The 19,858-nt window shown below is 42.8% G+C and overlaps 2 protein-coding genes across 4 annotated transcripts in view; one reads left to right on the forward strand and one right to left on the reverse strand.

Annotated features, from left to right (window-relative positions):
* Window positions 1-19,858, forward strand: part of GALK2 (galactokinase 2) — a 77,143-nt gene that overhangs the window by 30,594 nt on the left and 26,691 nt on the right. For all 3 annotated transcript variants that reach the window (XM_050966644.1, XM_050966645.1, XM_050966646.1), the window contains one exon: window positions 18,310-18,408. In XM_050966644.1, the coding sequence (XP_050822601.1) occupies window positions 18,310-18,408 (99 nt within the window). The remainder of the gene's footprint in view (window positions 1-18,309; window positions 18,409-19,858) is intronic.
* FAM227B (family with sequence similarity 227 member B) overlaps window positions 1-19,858 on the reverse strand; it is a 226,893-nt gene that overhangs the window by 7,621 nt on the left and 199,414 nt on the right. Inside the window, exon 18 of the mRNA XM_050966686.1 lies at window positions 12,682-12,867. Within this exon, the coding sequence (XP_050822643.1) occupies window positions 12,764-12,867 (104 nt within the window). The 3' untranslated portion in view covers window positions 12,682-12,763. The remainder of the gene's footprint in view (window positions 1-12,681; window positions 12,868-19,858) is intronic.

Below are 19,858 nucleotides of genomic sequence, written 5' to 3' on the forward strand. Positions count from 1 at the left end.
CAACTAAGTACCGGGGGAAGCTCTTAAGCTTAGCCCATGATCATCCCAGTGGCCATGCTGGGGTGAACAGAACCAAAGACCGGTTGGGGAAGTCCTTCCACTGGGAGGGGATGGGCAAGGACGTTGCCAAGTATGTCCGGTCTTGTGAGGTATGCCAAAGAGTGGGAAAGCCTCAAGACCAAGTCAAGGCCCCTCTCCAGCCACTCCCCATAATTGAGGTTCCATTTCAGCGAATAGCTGTGGATATTCTGGGCCCTTTCCCAAAAAAGACGCCCAGAGGAAAGCAGTACGTACTGACTTTAGTGGACTTTGCTACCCGATGGCCAGAAGCAGTCGCTCTAGGCAACACCAGGGCTAACACTGTGTGCCTGGCCCTAACAGACATCTTTGCCAGGGTAGGTTGGCCCTCTGACATCCTTACAGATTCAGGGTCTAATTTCCTGGCAGGGACCATGGAAAAACTGTGGGAAACTCATGGGGTGAATCACTTGGTTGCCACCCCGTACCACCATCAAACCAACGGCCTGGTGGAAAGGTTCAATGGAACTTTGGGGGCCATGATACGAAAATTCATCAACGAATTCTCCAATAATTGGGACCTAGTGTTGCAGCAGTTGCTGTTTGCCTACAGGGCTGTACCACATCCCAGTTTAGGGTTTTCACCATTTGAACTTGTGTATGGTCACGAGGTTAAGGGGCCATTACAGTTGGTGAAGCAGCAATGGGAGGGGTTTACGCCTTCTCCAGGAACTAACATTCTGGACTTTGTAAGCAACCTACAAAGCACCCTCCGACACTCTTTAGCCCTTGCTAGAGAGAACCTAAAGGATGCTCAAGAAGAGCAAAAGGCCTGGTATGACAGACATGCCAGAGATCGGTCCTTCAAGGTAGGAGACCAGGTTATGGTCTTGAAGGCGCAACAGGCCCATAAGATGGAAGCATCATGGGAAGGGCCATTCACGGTCCAAGAGCGCCTGGGAGCTGTAAACTACCTCATAGCATTTCCCAATTCCTCACTAAAGCCTAAAGTGTACCATGTTAATTCTCTCAAGCCTTTCTATTCCAGAGACTTACAGGTTTGTCAGTTTACAGTCCAGGGAGATGATGCTGAGTGGCCTGACGGTGTCTACTACGACGGTAAAAAAGACGGTGGCGTGGAAGAGGTGAACCTCTCAACCACCCTGGAACGTCTGCAGCGGCAACAAATCAAGGAGCTGTGCACTAGCTTCGCCCCATTGTTCTCAGCCACCCCAGGACGGACTGAACGGGCATACCACTCCATTGATACAGGTAATGCTCACCCAATCAGAACCCCACCCTACCGGGTGTCTCCTCATGCCCAAGCTGCTATAGAACGGGAGATCCAGAACATGCTACAGATGGGTATAATCCGCCCATCTACCAGTGCGTGGGCATCTCCAGTGGTTCTAGTACCCAAACCAGATGGGGAAATACGCTTTTGCGTGGACTACCGTAAGCTAAATGCGGTAACTCGTCCGGACAACTATCCAATGCCACGCACCGATGAGCTATTGGAAAAGTTGGGACGTGCCCAGTTCATCTCTACAATAGACTTAACCAAGGGGTACTGGCAAGTACCGCTAGATGAACCTGCCAAGGAGAGGTCAGCATTCGTCACCCATGCGGGGGTGTATGAATTCAATGTCCTTCCTTTCGGCCTTCGAAATGCACCCGCCACCTTCCAGAGGCTGGTAGATGGTCTACTAGCTGGACTGGGAGAATTTGCAGTTGCCTACCTCGATGATGTGGCCATTTTTTCAGACTCCTGGCCCGAACACCTACTACACCTGGAAAAGGTCTTTGAGCGCATCAGGCAGGCCGGACTAACTGTTAAGGCCAAAAAGTGTCAAACAGGCCAAAACAGAGTGACTTACCTGGGGCACCAGGTGGGTCGAGGAACCATAAACCCCCTACAGGCCAAGGTGGATGCTATCCAAAAGTGGCCTGTCCCAAAGTCAAAGAAGCAGGTCCAATCCTTCTTAGGCTTGGCCGGATACTACAGGCGATTTGTACCACACTACAGCCAAATCGCTGCCCCATTGACTGACCTGACCAAAAAGACCCAGCCAAATGCCGTTAAGTGGACTGATGAGTGTCAAAAGGCCTTTACCCAGCTTAAGGCGATGCTCATGTCTGACCCTGTGCTCAGGGCCCCGGACTTTGACAAGCCATTCCTAGTAACCACAGATGCATCTGAGCGTGGTATAGGAGCAGTGCTCATGCAGAAAGCAACAGATCACAACTTCCATCCTGTCGTGTTTCTCAGCAAGAAACTGTCTGAGAGGGAAAGTCACTGGTCAGTCAGTGAAAAGGAATGCTATGCCATTGTGTACGCCCTGGAAAAGCTACGCCCATATGTTTGGGGACGGCGGTTCCAACTACAAACTGACCATGCTGCGCTAAAGTGGCTTCATACTGCCAAGGGGAACAACAAGAAACTTCTTTCGTTGGAGTTTAGCTCTCCAAGATTTTGATTTTGAGATTCAGCACATCACAGGAGCTTCTAACAAAGTAGCTGATGCACTCTCCCGTGAGAGTTTCCCAGAATTCAGTAGTTAAAAAGTGTTCTTAAAATGTAGAAGTCTGTTAGTTATATACTTAGGAGTATATGTAAAGGTGTATGTGTTGTATTAATCTGTTTATTTTCAAGTTCTAGAAGGAAATCGCCGCCAGTGAGCTTCCCCACTGTCTGCAATTTGGGGGGCGTGTCATAAACAGATAGCTAAGGGTTAATGTCTCTTTCACCTGAAGCACCTGACCAGAGGACCAATCAGGAAACCGGATTTTTTCAACTTTGGGTGGAGGGAATTTAGTGTCTGAGTCTTTTGTCTGTCTGCCTGCTTTCTCTGAGCTTTGGAGAAGTAGTTTCTACTTTCTAGTCTTCTGTTTCTAAGTGTAAGGACAAAGAGATCAGATAGTAAGTTCTATGGTTTCTTTTCTTTGGTATTTGCATGAATATAAGTGCTGGAGTGCTTTGATTTGTATTCTTTTTGAATAAGGCTGTTTATTCAATATTCTTTTAAGCAATTGACCCTGTATTGTATCATCTTAATACAGAGAGACCATTTGTATGTATTTTTCTTTCTTTTTATATAAAGCTTTCTTTTAAGACCGGTTGAAGTTTTTCTTTACTTCAGGGAAATTGAGTCTGTACTCACCAGGGAATTGGTGGGAGGAAGAAATCGGGGAGATCTGTGTGTTGGATTTGCTAGCCTGATTTTGCATTCCCTCTGGGGGAATAGGAAAGTACTTTTTGTTTCCAGGACTGGGAACAGAGAGGGGGGAAGGGAAAAAGGATTATTTCCCTTTGTTGTGAGACTCAAGGGATTTGGGTCTTGGGGTCCCCAGGGAAGGTTTTTCAGGGGGACCAGAGTGCCCCAAAACACTCTAATTTTTTGGGTGGTGGCAGCAGGTACCAGGTCCAAGCTGGTAACTAAGCTTGGAGGTTTTCATGCTAACCCCCATATTTTGGACGCTAAGGTCCAAATCTGGGACTAAGGTTATGATAGGCCCCACCCCTGGCCTGCCTCTTCCCACCCCTTCCCCACCCCCTTGCAACCCTTTCCCCAAAGTCCCAGCCCCCACTCCGCACCGTCCCTGCCAATATTGCAACCCCTTCCCCAAATCCCTCCCTCCTCCCCTGAGCGCACCACGGTCCCGCTCTTCCCCCTTCCCCCGTAGCTTGCTAATGCCACCAAACAGTGGGAAGCGCTGGGAGGTAGGCAGAGGAGCAGGGACACAGTGTGCTCAGGTAGGGAGGAGGAGGAGATGGGGTGGGGTGGGAGGGGAGATTGGCTGCCGGTGGGTGCAGAGCACACACTAATTTTTCCCCATGGGTGCTCCAGCTCCGAAGCACCCATGGAGTCAGCGCCTATGCTTTGTGCTGTGGTGAGTTAGGTGCCTAAATACTTTTGAGGATCTGGACCTTAGGACTTAGCTTCAGGTTTTTTATGTTGTGTTTTTGTTTCAGTTATTGGGGCAGGGAGGTTACCCAAAAGGTCTTGATGCCAAATTCTTATATGAGCTTGGGTCCATATGCTGACTAAGGAAGTGATCCAAAGCCCTATTGAAGTCAGTGAGTTTTTCTATTTATCACGGTTGGCTTTGAATCAATCACTAACTGCATTAATTTTGAGTGGTGTTAGTCAAGAGGCATACTATAACAATGAAAGGGACCTTCAAATCAAAATTTATAATGTAGCAGTTTTGACTTGTGAATTAACTCAATGTGTTTATCTTGGCACAAAGATATGTTGTTTTTAGACTGGTTTATATCTTCTAGCTTTTTTTGGTTCAATACTCTGCTAATTGAATAAGTCCTTAGAATATTGAATCAGGGATCATTATTTCAGTTTAAATGAAAATGTTAATCTAGATTTATATACAACGAAGGTCTTAATATTTTGCTTTTTGCATATCAACATTGAGAATGGATGGTTTTATATTTTATATTTTAAATTCAATGTTTTATAAAAGTGTTGGCCTACATTTAAAAAAAAGTGATTTTTGGGTGAGTGCTCTGCACTTTCCTAAAACCAGGCCCCTTTTTGCTGTCTCAAGTTAGGCACCCAAAAACAGAAGCGCTTTAAATCACTAGGCACTTTTGAAAATCTAGGCCATTAGAAATAATGATGGAAAGAGACGAATCAGTTTGTGAAGGCCAGTGTTCCCCCCTTTTGCAGTGCAGTACACTGGGAAAAGATAAATAGGGATATTAGCTTTGCGCATTTGATAGAACATCATTTTTACAGCTCAGGTGAATGGCACAGGTAGCACAAAGTGTTGTGTTTTTATTTATTTTAAATGCATTATTTTAGTCTTGGATCCAGTGTTTCAGATACGTGAATGGTGTTTTAATTAAAAAGGAAATTCAGAGGACACATGGCTTTAAATGTGGTTTTAGTGTGAAAAGTGTCTACCTAACCATTTCATCTGGAGGGGGTGGAGGAGAGTGTGTTCTGTGTTTATGGCTATCACTGAGAGACAGTAAAAATGGAGTTGCAGGATGCTGTTTTAAGAGTCACTTTTCACTTAAAAGAGTCACTTAAAATAGTCTGTTGTACATAGAAGAGAAAGTACCATCCGTTGGTCTAAATCCATTCTGATCCATCAATATGACTTCAGCAGGACTTACATGTGGAATAAACATACCCCTGTACAGAAAGCCACCACAAGGCCTAAAAAAGCTTAAGTCTAGTGTTTACTTGGGATTTAAGTGGTTCATAGGCCTTGTGGTGGTCTTCTGAACAAGGTCAATTTCACCCTGTTTGAGTAAGGGCTGTAGGATCAGGATCTTTGTGAAGTATCAGAGGGGTAGCCGTGTTACTCTGGATCTGTAAAACGTGACAAAAAGTCCTGTGGCACCTTATAGACTAACAGAAGTATTGGATCATAAGCTTTTGTGGGTAAATACCCACTTCATCAGATGCATCTTCCACACTTTATCATGCAATTGAGTGCTGAAAGCCACACTGCTTGTGACACATAAAATGAAACTGGACAACACATTGGTAAATGTAAATTAGGAAATATTCCTGCACTGGCTGAGGGATAGACTAGGTGGACTAATAGGATTTTTACATCTCCTGATTCTATGATTTTTTGATCATGCATACACCTCATAGACTCATAGACTCTAGGACTGGAAGGGACCTCGAGAGGTCATCGAGTCCAGTCCGCTGCCCTCATGGCAGGACCAAATACTGTCTAGACCATCCCTAATAGACATTTATCTAACCTACTCTTAAATATCTCCAGAGATGGAGATTCCACAACTTCCCTAGGCAATCTATTCCAGTGTTTAACTACCCTGACAGTTAGGAACTTTTTCCTAATGTCCAACCTAAACCTCCCTTGCTGCAGTTTAAGCCCATTGCTTCTTGTTCTATCATTGGAGGCTAAGGTGAACAAGTTTTCTCCCTCCTCCTGATGACACCCTTTTAGATACCTGAAAACTGCTATCATGTCCCCTCTCAGTCTTCTCTTTTCCAAACTAAACAAACCCAATTCCTTCAGCCTTCCTTCATAGGTCATGTTCTCAAGACCTTTAATCATTCTTGCTGCTCTTCTCTGGACCCTTTCCAATTTCTCCACATCTTTTTTGAAATGCGGTGCCCAGAACTGGACACAATACTCCAGTTGAGGCCTAACCAGCGCAGAGTAAAGCGGAAGAATGACTTCTCGTGTCTTGTTTACAACACACCTGTTAATGCATCCCAGAATCATGTTTGCTTTTTTTGCAACAGTATCACACTGTTGACTCATATTAAGCTTGTGGTCCACTATGACCCCTAGATCTCTTTCTGCCATACTCCTTCCTAGACAGTCTCTTCCCATTCTGTATGTGTGAAACTGATTATTCCTTCCTAGGTGGAGCACTTTGCATTTATCTTTATTGAACTTCATCCTGTTTACCTCAGACCATTTCTCCAATTTGTCCAGATCATTTTGAATTTTGACCCTGTCCTCCAAAGCAGTTGCAATCCCTCCCAGTTTGGTATCGTCCGCAAACTTAATAAGCGTACTTTCTATGCCAACATCTAAATCGTTGATGAAGATATTGAACAGAACCGGTCCCAAAACAGACCCCTGCGGAACCCCACTTGTTATACCTTTCCAGCAGGATTGGGAGCCATTAACAACTACTCCCTGAGTACAGTTATCCAGCCAATTATGCACCCACCTTATAGTAGCCCCATCTAAATTGTACTTTCCTAGTTTATCTATAAGAATATCATGCGAGACTGTATCAAATGCCTTACTAAAGTCTAGGTATATCACATCCACCACTTCTCCCTTATCCACAAGGCTCGTTATCCTATCAAAGAACGCTATCAGATTAGTTTGACACGATTTGTTCTTTACAAATCCATGCTGGCTATTCCCTATCACCTTACCACCTTCCAAGTGTTTGCAGATGATTTCTTTGATTACCTGCTCCATTATCTTCCCTGGCACAGAAGTTAAACTAACTGGTCTGTAGTTTCCTGGGTTGTTTTTATTTCCCTTTTTATAGATGGGCACTATATTTGTCCCCTTCCAGTCTTCTGGAATCTCCCCCATCTCCCATGATTTCCCAAAGATAATAGCTAGAGGCTCAGATACCTCTTCTATTAACTCCTTGAGTATTCTAGGATGCATTTCATCAGGCCCTGGTGACTTGCAGGCATCTAACTTTTCTAAGTGATTTTTTACGTGCTCTTTTCTTATTTTCTCTTCTAAACCTACCCTCTTCCCGTAAGCATTCACTATACTAGACATTCCTTCAGACTTCTCAGTGAAGACTGAAACAAAGAAGTCATTAAGCATCTCTGCCATTTCCAAGTCTCCCGTTACTGTTTCCCCCTCCTCATTGAGCAGTGGGCCTACCCTGTCCTTAGTCTTCCTCTTGCTTCTAATGTATTGATAAAAAGTCTTCTTGTTTCCCTTTATTCCCATAGCTAGTTTGAGTTCATTTTGTGCCTTTGCTTTTCTAATCTTGCCTCTGATAACTAGATAACTGCGTCTGACGAAGTGGGTATTCACCCACGAAAGCTCATGCTCCAATACGTCTGTTAGTCTATAAGGTGCCACAGGACTCTTTGTCGATCTTTGTGAACTAATTCTGGAAACTTTAGACAGAAAAGCAATGTTTTCTGTCATTTTTTCAGCTGAGTTATACACAACACAGGGCCTGATCCAGAACATGCTGAAACCCATCGGACTCTTTCCATTGACTTTGATGGGTTTTGGAACAGGATCGTAATTTATTTCAGAAGAGAAAATACTGGGTTTTTGAGCTGGCACTGCTAGCATTTGTTAAGGATTTATTTCAGATATGCAGACCAACCAGAATTTTGGGTATGACACCTTGGGATAATTTTCACAGTGATTAATTGTAATTTCACAGAAAGTCTTATGTGGTAAGTAGCAGGAGTAGATAAATGCTTAAAAAGCAAAAGGTCTGTTTCATGCCAGTGCCCTTAATAAAGAGGAAAGAGAAATATGAAATGAAGGATAGAGAAACCAAATTAAGTTTTGTGGTTGGTTTACACTGTGTACTGTAAATGATATGATAGTCTACTGGTTGTTTTTTTTTTAAGAAAAAGAGAAAAGCACACAGGCTGAGCATGTGCAAAATTCCCAGCTGTGCAGGCCTCAGGATACATAAAGTGATAGAATAGCTTTGACTCTTTGGTCCCAAACAGCCCAGCAGGAGTTCAAATTAGACCGAGAAACAAGGAAACAAACAATATCCAAAGTTTACAGAGCCAATCACATCTAGAGAAATAGAACAGCTTCTATTTCTGGTCAAGGCTTCTGGGAATATGTGCTCCAAGGATCTCCGTCCTCTACTGCACAGCTCACCATGTCATATTTAATGGAGTGCAAAAGCTTCGGAGGCTTTAGACCACACAAAAATAAACATAAGTATGTTGCCCACAGGACTAGTACGCAAACCAGTGTAAACAAAATCAAAACGTTTCTGCAGTGTATCTATACAACCGGAGGTCCTCAGTGCCACCGCTAAAGCTGGGCTTTAGCATGCTGGGGGCTTTGTGCTGACCGTTCGCACCCGGATGATTTTCACCCTCAGAATTTAGCGGTGGAATTTTCAAAAGCATTCAGCATTAGCCTTTTCTACTCCCACTGAAGTCAGTGGTAGAACTTCCATTGCCTTCAATGGGAGAAGAGTTAGGCTAATGCCAATGTCTTTTGAAGATCCCACCCTGATTCTGAAACCCTTGTGCATTGAGGAATCGTCTCAGAATTGTGCCTTTAGCCACCTGCCCTCTGGCCTCAATTTCCCTACCTGTAAAATAGGGTAACAGTCAACTACCTTACCAGAGTTTTTATGAGGATGAATGTCTATAAGGTGACTTGAAGTTATAGAATGATACGTGCAATGGTTAAATTTAGATTATTTTATAACATTACTACAGGGAGTTTTTTCCTTTTCCTTTCTATTTTAAAAGTATCTGTCAAATTAAGGTGATTGAAAACAAAGTTGCTTATCTATAAATACACATGTAGACTTTATATTTTAAGATGTTGTTGTTATAAAGCACTATCAAAGATTCCAGGCCTCCTTCTCACTACAGAAAAAAAAATTCCAGCGCTATTAACAAGTTGTTAGGGTTGACTGTGTTTATTCAAATGAAATGGAAGCAGAGGTCTTGGAGCAGCTTGTGTGGTAATCAAAGGCCATAATCTCTCATAAATCAGACTGGAAATCCACCATTTAAGTATGTTAAAGGACAGACGATGTCAAGTAAAATTACTGTGGTTATGATGACATCCAGATAATATCTGACAACTATTTTTTTGCTTCTGATGAAAATAAGTATCATTACCTTGCAAAACATATGTGAAATTCAGGTAATTGGAATTTAGCATGCAGACTGTAAGCAGATGGTAACCTTCATTAGTCTCTAAGTATTAGGTTATTTTATACACAAAATATAATTTAACAACAGGCCTTTTCTCCCCAGATGCTATTGGATCATATACTCAGTGTCTGAGATTGAAAGACTATGAATATTTATGTTGGCTTAAACTATGTCTTTAGTGATGTAGAATAATCATCATGTCATGCTGCTTTTATATGCTGCTATACATATAAAGTAGTCATCTATATCTGTAGCTTTATAGTTTTCAGTACTATGAGCTGAAGACCTGATCCAAACCCCATTGAAGAAATGAAAAATCTGCAGCGGGTTTTTCCTCAGGCGCTAAATCTTCCACACTTTATTGTACAAGCAAGGGCTGAAAGCCACACTGCTTGTGACATATAAAATGAAACTGGACAACACATTGGTAAATGTAAATTAGGAAACATTCCTGCATTGGCTGAGGGATAGACTAGGTGGACTAATAGGCTTTTTGCATCTCCTGATTCTATAATTTTTTGATCATGCATACACATAGATACCTTCATTTCCCAGAAGTTATATGATGAAAAGAGCTCTTAGAGCACCGACAGTGAAAATGTTTAAAGGCTGTAGCACACTATTACACGGCTGTTGATAATAGGGGCTTCCCTCACAAGTAATTACCTTTCAGGCAGAAAGGAAACTGAATTTTTGTTATAGAGCTTAAATGTTACATTGTCACTTTTCCTGCAGTCTTTTATTTGCAAAACCTGATGTACTGACCTTGCCTGAGATGTCTTACATAAAATAACTCAAGTGAATGTAAATTTATAGCATCATTGTATAGATAAAGTCAGTTCATTTTGTTTGTAGTCGTTCTAGATTTGTATATATCTAGTTTAGGGGTAATGAACTGTGTGCTTTTCCAAAACAAAACCAAGCAACACTAAATTTGTTTTACTAACAAATATTTTCCTGTCTCCCACTCACTAATTATCCTACTCTTTTAAGGGGTTCTATCTTACATGAGTTTAATTCTTTAAAGGTTTATGTGAGGTTGAAAGGGATTGGTCACTGGTATGTAATATATTGAAACTGACAGTTTTGATGCAAAATGTTTCGATGCAAAGGGCCACCTTCTGTCCCAATTTACACCCTGTCCCAACCCATGCACAGGATGAAAATCTGAGTAGTTGGCCCTTAAGCTCTGTTTGAGCAGGTGGACTATTACAGTTCAAGCTTCCTTATCTGGACTTCTCACTCACACGCTTCCTTAGCAATTGACTGTCTATTTGTGAGGAAAAGTCATATAAAGTGGATCATCTTCTGTTTCCATTATAATTCATTGTCTATTGTCATTATCACCACATGGACCCAACGGAGATTAAAGAAACTAAATTAGTGATTAGTAAACTCCCAATGAAATAGGCTCTAGTGGGAAATGGTGTAACAAAATGTCATACCTTAAAAAGGTGAGTGTCTGAAAAACAAAGAGGAAACAAAACTGGGTTGTGTCTGTGTTTGATGCAGTGAAAGAATAGGGGTGATGCAGTCAGAATGACAGGCTAGGAAGATGACCTTAACAGTCATATTGGGCTGCATTAGTAGGAGCGTTGCCAGCAAATCGAGGGAAGTGATTATTACCCTCTGTTCAGTACTGGTGAGGCAACATCTAAAGTATTGTGTCCGGTTTTGGGCCCCCCACTACAGAAAGGATGTGGACAAATTGGAGAGTCCAGCAGCGGGCAACGAAAATGATCAAGGGGCTGGGGCACATGACTTATGAGGAGAGGCTGAGGGAACTGGGCTTATTTAGTCTGCAGAAGAGAAGAGTGAGGGGGGATTTGGTAACAGCATTCAACTGAAGGGGGGTTCTAAAGAGGCCGGAGCTCGGCTGTTCTCAGTGGTGGAAGATGATAGAAAAAGAGCAATTGTGTCAAGTTGCAGTGTGGGAGGTATAAGTTGCATATTAGGAAAAACTATTTCACTAGGAGGGTGGTGACACACTGGAATGGGTTACCTAGGGAAGTGGTGGAATCTCCATCCTTAGAGGTTTTTAAAGCCCGTCTTGAACAAAGCCCTGGCTGGAATGATTTAGTTGGGGTTGGTCCTGCTTTGAGCGGGGGGTTGGACTAGATGACCTCCTGAGGATGGTCTCTTCCAACCCTAGTCTATGATTCTATGCTTGGAGCTTATGAGACAAGTTGTCCACCCTCCCCCTTCAACTTTTCACTGAACAAAAATGAAAATCAAAGATTTTTAGCTGAAAACCAAAAACTTTTTGGGTGTTCAGTTTTTCAACAAAAAGTTGAGACTTTCTGCAGAAAGCAAACACTTTTAGTGAAAAAAATTCATTTAGTCAAAACTCGTTTTCCATAAAAACAATTTAGGTGGAAAATTGACCAGTCCTTTTGTGAGTAATTTCAAAAAACCTTTCCACCTAAAAACAGCAGAAAATACTTCAACTATCTCACTTTCCTCCCACCGCAACTTTGTTAGACTAAACTGTGTCTAACAAACTCCATTGATATAATTTCTTAGGGTAGACTTCTTCATGCTATCTATATTGGATAGGAAATACTGTGGCTTAAAGATGAAACAGTTTTTTAGTGGTAGAAATTTCTTTCTTTGTAACCCAGAATTTGACTTACTCCTTATCAGGAAGAACTTTAAACTGTTTCAAACAAAAAACAGGTATTTTTTGAAACTCTCCTTCAGATCAAAGACTAGTCCTGGTCTGCACATGTGAACAAGTTATCCGCCCTACAAATGAGTAAGCATTGCCTCCTGGTGATGGATAAATACTGATCAGAATTTAGAATGAGGAGGGGGGAAGAAACAGAATTTTCTGAGAGGTGGGTAGATGTGTGTGCCCCAGTTTAGCCTTTTCCCGAATTTGCCAACTACTGGTATCTGAAAAAAACAGACTTTTCGTTTTAAAGTGCTTGAGAAACAGCAGCTTGCTTACAATTTTTATTACTTCTTGCATGTTTCCAAATGATAGGATTTCTCCTGTGCAACATTAGGTAACAATGAATTTTGTGTGCTGCGATTCTGTTCCTGATAATGTTGTTTTGTTCTGTTTTAATTAGGCACATTCTGACTAAATGTAGTTATATTTTCTTTTTATTGCATAAACAGAAAAAAAATGCTAAACATAGTATCTTGTATAACTCCTTGATGCTAAACATCCCCCAAGTTAAGCACTGCCAATTTGCCATGTGAACTGGCCAAGAGATACTAATGTCCTGATTGTGTTTGTCTGTGAGGCAGGAGTTGGAAAGCTATGATATTTGAGGCACCTGCTTACCAGATTGGTGGTGGAGTTTAGTCGTTTCCTGAGAATGACATGCTCAGTCTCTGGGGGCAGGAGGAGGAGAGGTGCCAGCAATTCATGGTGGTGGCAGGTAGGCGAGGAGATGTTGGGAGAAATAAGAGGAAGAAAGGAATCCGAGGAGGCCTGCTCTGGGGTCAGGATCAGATGACGTGAACGTACCTAAAGACATAAGGGATAACCACGGACAAAATAAAAACAAACTTAAGCACCAGTCCTCCAGATAGGTCTCTCCTCTCTCATGATATAGGACATTACTGCAGTCACTACTACATCTATAGTACTAAAGGGCTATAGTACGTGCATGGAAGCTTTGGCCAATAGAGCTGAATGGTGGCAGATCCACTACTCACAATATTACAGTTCAGGGCAGTTGCACCTATATTCCCCTTCCACGGTCCAGCCAGGGCTTCTGACTCCCCAGCTGTCACCTGAGTAAGAACTGCAGGATTTGACCCTAAATGATTAATTATCAAATGGCTATTACGCTAAACAGCCAAGATATAGCACAGCATTGCATTGTGCTGTGTATTCTGCCGAGTGCATTCTGGAGTGTAATAGATCACTTGATTGTTTTGAGCTGGGCTTGTGGGTGAGTTATCATGAACCTATGCAGATTATCATATAGCTGATGTAGGTCATTTGAGGTCATGTGAAATAAAAATGATAGAAGATACAGTGAAATTACCTCTAGGGTCATCTAGGGAAAATGAATTCTGACCCAGGTCTTTACTAACCGATAAGTTCTTAGCTACTCACAGTACTCAGGAACATTTTTCTCCTGTTTTTTCTCTTGGAAGGCTCAGATCCAGAAAACTATTTTTTGAAGTATTTTGGTCATTTTTACTGCTCAGTTAAATGGCCCACTTTGCTAATTTACTACACCTGGTAGCCTGCAAATGGGATTCTGTGTCCCTCTTAAGACTCACATGTTGTGTTAGCAATATTATTTCATATTCTAGCCACATTACCACACTTACCACATCTGAGTGGGGTAGTGGGGCTAGAATTCTTCCCTTTTTTGGCCAGTACTGGAGAAGTGAGAGGGTTGTGAGAATGTGTGGATTTCAAAAGAATTAGGCAGGGAACGTTCACATTCACATGGTACATGAAGTCATTTTTTCTTCTGGGATTTTAAAGCAGTTTTCCTGGTCCTTTTGTGCACTGATGTTAGTATTTTTCTATGTCTTTTTGTGTTACGTATATTACCATCACATCGGAAAAGCTTTAAACCTGCTCCAGAAACAGTTAGTTTAGGCAGCATTGCTGAGAAGAAGGAGCACAGCGGTGGGAGGGAATCACAAATGTTAAAGTTTTAGTTCCACTTCTGGGACTGATTTATATGACCAGTCACAAACATCTTTGCCTCAGTTTCCTTGTCTGTAAATGAGGAATAATTTCTGCCGTACAGGGGTGCTGTGAGAATTGAGTAGTTAATGTTTGTGAAGTTCTTTGAAGATGTAGTGTATGACAAAAATGCCATTTATTAGATACATAATTTGGGGATGGGACCTATGCTAACAGTTGTGGGTCTTGAATGTGTGGGAACCATTCATGTATTGTGGTTTGACTGAGAAGTGATGAACCCATGGGAGAGAAAAGGAAGGGCCAGCGGCTGCTCAAGCTATAGGCAAACTGGGTGGCTGCCTAGGCCCTCAGCTTCTACCTAGGATGCCAGGAGTGGCTGGCTAAACCTAAGTGGCACTGTGTCCTCATGCATGGGCAAGAAGATTTTCTGTGAGTCACACATCTGGCTTTTTCACCCCTGCAGAACTGTTATTTTTAGAAGCCCTCTTATCTCTGAGATCCTAATTTTCCCCAGCTTGCCTGTTTTTAATAATAATAGTTTCCATTTCTATAGCATCTCCCATCTGAGGATCTCAAAGAATTTTGCAAATTGTAATGCATTCTGACACCTGAGATAGAGTTCTCACTCTGGATCAGACAAGAAGTCAAATATACCTCTACCCCGATATAACACTGTCCTCAGGAGCCAAAAAATCTTATTGCGTTATAGGTGAAACCGCGTTATATCGAACATGCTTTGATCTGCCGGAGTGCGCAGCCCCGCCTCCTAGAGCGCTGCTTTACCGCGTTATATCCGAATTCATGTTATGTCGGGTCGCGTTATATCGAGGTAGAGGTGTATAGAGCTAGAGACCTGGGCTCTAAGCTCACTGTTTCAGTCACAAGACCATTCTCCTTTTCTAAATATAAAACCTCCGCACGCCATGGCTCTCGGCGTCTCCATATCTCTGCTTCAGCTTCCAGGATTACAGTCCCACTTCCCTGAGTTTTGTTTTACCAAAAAGCAAATGTTTGGCTGGTTGCTTCAATAGTGAGTAAAAACTGATTTTTTGCACAAACGACTACTTCACCCGCTCCGGTCCTATCCCTCTGCTACTACTAGTAGAAGGCCAGTCTGTGTAGGCTTGAACCTGTTTAAATTAGGAACCGAGTCTTTCAGGGATGCCTGGGGCTGTCTTTTGGAGAGAGTTCTTCAACCCCTGCCAGGTCCTACTTGGTGGTCCTGCCATTCTTTGCTGAGTTTAAAAAAGAAAAAAAAGGTTGCTCAAGGCTCCAGCAGTGCTGTGTGCCCAGCACACACAGCTGGACAGCTGGCAGGCTGGGGCAAAGCAAGAACCAGTGCTTAGCGAGGCGTGGATCACTAGAACAGATGAAGGGACGGGGGTGGCAATGTGCTAATTGTTAACATTCCACAGCAGCAAGCCTCCCCCCTCCCTTTTTTTAAAGTGTAAACAACCTTTAGGCTCACAAAGTTGACTGGTAGAGGATCTGTGCAGAGGGCGATATGACTTGTATCCAAAGCAAAGGGAGAATTGTCCAGTCTGAGTTTTTCTATGCTTCCTCCCAAAATCTGCAAATGAAACAATCATTTCTCTGGCTTCCATGCCTGAGAGCAAAATATACAGCACGAGCACCTCAAGAGCTGCATTTTAGGCTACATTATTAGAAACATGTGTGCGCAAATCCAAACCTGGATATTTCAGGGCACAAACAGATCTTACACATACATCAGATTTTCAAATGGGATGGTTGCATGCATCTAAACTCTGGAGAGATTTCCAATGCTGTCCAGCTGATGCATTGCTCGGACCCCAGTCCAGTATTCCTTACAAGTAGCTACAAAAACAAGTGAGGAGGTATCACTGCTTTGGGAGAGGAGGAGGGAGGGAGCAGTATAGCGGTGTGGCTCACCCTGGTGATGGGAGTTTGAATATATGGACTGTTCCAGCTGCAGAGGAGAGGGAGCACCTACAAGCTGCATTGTGTGTGTGCGTGCGGCCTGTGTATGCCAGTGTGGGTGTGTCTTTTTTACTATGCAAATACTTCATTGTTTATTTTAAGAGGAAAAGGCGCATCGTTAATGTTGGGTGGACTGTTACATGGTAAGGGTTCGTTCACAAATTATTTCTTATTTTTGGTGGTGGTGGTGCGGGGGAGAGAGAACATGGACTTCGCTTAAGGCTTGACATTCCTGATATACATTTAAGGTTAAAAAAAAAATTAAGCAACAAGGAACACCTCTGTGTGTGTGGCCTTTTTGTTTTTATACTTCATCAAGAAGCAAAGGAGGCACAATCCCTATTTGTTGTTCATCTTTCAAATGTATGAAGGGACAACAGTTAAAACTTTGCTTGTGGCCTGGCCATTTTCTATTTGCTGTGCAGGGGATTTAGCTGTCTGATTCCCATTAGTGATCAATTACCCCTATAAGATCCTGTGCATCCATAGGAAAGCAGACCCCTTTGTCTTTAGATTGGTGTAAGTGGGTCTGTTTACACTGTGGCACCAATATGGTGCTGTGAGGACAATCTGAACTCTCCTTGATGTTTGCCTCAAAGGGCTCCTATCTGCTCAGTTTTAGAGTAGTTTGGTAATGGTTTTTTGACAGCTCCTTATCAACCTGAAGTTTATTGAGCGTTTTACATAAGTAGCACTATGGGCCAAGTAAATCAACCTTTAGTGCATTTGCAAGGCACTCAGTCTGATGGCATAGCTCTGAGCACACACTTTACAGCTTTGTGTTTCCAGTGGCTTTATGTAAATTGAGTGAAGGAGCAGGCAGGCACACATACCTCCCTCAATGTGTGGTGATTTACTGCCTTTATCTGCTACCTTTTACAGTTGTGTGGTACAGCTGGTTAATGTCCCTACTCTGGTGGTTATCTTGTTTCAGGTCCCTGCTGTGGGATCTGAATCTGACTTTGCTCCTGGTTTGAAGATCATGCTGCTGCTTTGCTACATTCTTTTTTCTTTTCCTTTCTTCCCTGTTGTGCATATGATGCTGACTACCCTGTGCTTGATGGGATGAGCTGGTACAGCCACGCCTGCTTTCCCCTTTACCCATCGTTATAAAATGTTCTTAGAGCATTCTCCGAGGCTCCTTAGGGACTGGCTTTAATGTCTTTGCTGTGAAGTGTCTTTTACAGCAGTGATAACATGAACCATTTCATCTGTAGGTGTCAAAAACCGCTAAGACATTGATGAAGCCCCACACAAACACTCTGGTGTTTACAGGTTATAGAAATTCTAGATTAGGGTGTCATGTCAGAGAGTGGAACGCATGTTCCCTAGGGAATGGAGAGGAGCCACTGACAGACTGGCACTGGGAAGGCCCAAATCCCATATTTATTTACTTACTTTAAGAAAGTTAAGACATTAACAGGCCCCTGAACAGTCATGGAACTACTACACACAGCTGACCAAAGTCCACTGGGCCGATATTTGGGATTGGATTCATACACAGTGCTTCCATTGACTTCAGTGGGAGCCACACACACATTCAAGGGCAGAATTTGGCCCTTTAACCATTTGTTCGTTTTTGGTTTGTAAAACAAGATCATCATACATCTCTAAGGGCTAGATTGTGGCATTGTCACATGCCCAGCGCCCAAAAGGAACTGTGCCTCTGAGATGGGCAGTGATGCGACTTGCCAAGTAAGGCAGTCTTAATGTTAGAATGTCAGAGCCAGACCCCAGATGATTTATTGTAGGGACCTGATCATGCATTCTTTACTAAGGCTGAAGTCCCACTGATATTATTTGGAGTTTTGCCTATGTGAGCACTGGAGGATCAGGTCTCTAATTGGGGAAACTCTGCAAAGTCATAAATCTCATGAGTTCAGCTTCAATCAGTAACTTCTAGTTATGAAACCGACACATTACAAGCAGTAAGGTGAATTACCTGGATAACATAAGTTACCAGGGAGCATACTTTGTATTCAGTCAATACTGAAGCACAATTTCAGACACAGGTGTGGAAGTGGAATGAGGGTTGGGGGAGGGAATTTAAGGAGGAGTGGTGCTAGAATGGAGACTCTGATAAGCATCCACTGCCAGTGGCTATAGTGGAGTCAGGGAGAGCCTGGTATGGTTCAGAGCAAAAGGAGAAAGACTATATGGTGATACCATCTTAGAGTCAGACTTGCATGGCATCCAAAGCTTAGTCTATTGGTAAGGAATGTGTCGGGAAGGGTGATCTCAGAAGTATCTCACTGTCCTCTGCAGTCTGTCAATGTAAGCAATGTATGTGCTGCATCCTTTTTCTTTACTCAAACTTTACTTCCAATGTTTCCTTAGGTGGAACTTGCAGAAATTTGCACCAAGAGTGAACGGTACATTGGCACGGAGGGAGGAGGCATGGACCAGTCCATATCATTCCTTGCAGAAGAAGGAACTGTACGTGGCTCTTTTAGTGTAAACTAGCAACACATTACAACTGTTCGTATTAAAGATACAGGGAACCAATAGCTGGGCAAAACAGTACAGGCACGGATTATGCACGAATGAAGATGTGAGTATATATGAGCCTCACTGTATAAGAAATACCACTCTTCAGAACACGAGAGGCTTGTAGGACTAAGAAGATGAGAGTGAGAGATGAAAGAGACTAGAAAGGCTGTATGGGAGAGGAAGGGATGTGAAAGAGGAGTAATAGACTTGCTATTGGTCAGCTGATGCACCACTGAACCTCGAGTAATTCCTACATTATGAAGTCTAAATGGCTGGTGTCCCCTAGTTATCACAAGAATTCTTTACTGGAACTTCTAGTGACAGACCCGTCCTAGTAAAGCTGCCAGATTCGCTCATAACCAGGGCTTTGGAGCAGAGCCTGGAGCCAGAGCACAGACCAGTAGGTTTTATGCCTGGAGCTGGAGCGGAGCCAGAGCGGAGCAATTCAAAAATTTGATTGCTTCAAATCCCTGCTCATAACTGCAATGAGGAATTACACAAATTTTTCAGACTTTGTTTTCATAAAATGCTAGTGTTTGATTAGGGTGTTGAAGGTATCTTTCTTAAGCATGAGAAACCGATGAATGGGCACTGCCGTACATGACCTGCTGAGCTATACACAAGTGCTGCAAAAATACCGTTTCCAGTGGGATCTGCCTACTGTCTAAAAAGGTGCGTGTGGCTTTGGGCCATCAAACCTAAAACTCACAAAAATATGTTTATTGAAATGAAAGTAGCCATTCATGAGAAACCTTTACATTGGCCATCCGTTGTAAAATGCTTAACATTTCACTTGGTGACTGTATCTCTCCACAGCATGTAATAGGGGCTTAGCTCCATATCATGGCGTTTTCTCTTATTTGCCACTTATATGCAAAATGTGCTCATCCTTTGAATACATTGGATATTCTCAAGTCCACCATGAGTGCATTCTGACAGCCCAAACATTGCCACTTTTCTGGGCCTATGTCCAATCTACACAACAGCTTATACTTTTGGTAGCACCTGTGCAGCTGCAGCAGTGCTGAAAGAAGTTACACATTTTCTTGACATACAGTCACCTTGGCTTTCTCTAAGTGGAAATGTTTTATATGGTTCAAAAGGGGTAACGGTTTTCTTACTCCGAAAGTGGTGAGCACCGTAAGGGGTATGTACGCAGAGTGAGAGGGCATTTAAAGGGAAGCAAGTCTCTCCCTTGATATTTGCAAAATAATGCTAAGCCCCAGTGGGTTAAGACAATGATGGGGACTCTAAATACATGGCTTGGAAGCCAATTGGCATGTGGCCACCTGTTGTTTGGTTAGCACCATCGCTGTTCATGGACCCATGCAGTAAATGCAGGGTGCCAAAACCAGTAACAGGTCTGTGTTCTATAGAGCTGCAGTCTGCTCTGAGC

Source organism: Gopherus flavomarginatus, chromosome 9 (assembly GCF_025201925.1).
Source record: "Gopherus flavomarginatus isolate rGopFla2 chromosome 9, rGopFla2.mat.asm, whole genome shotgun sequence".
In the NCBI taxonomy this organism is placed as follows: domain Eukaryota; kingdom Metazoa; phylum Chordata; order Testudines; family Testudinidae; genus Gopherus; species Gopherus flavomarginatus.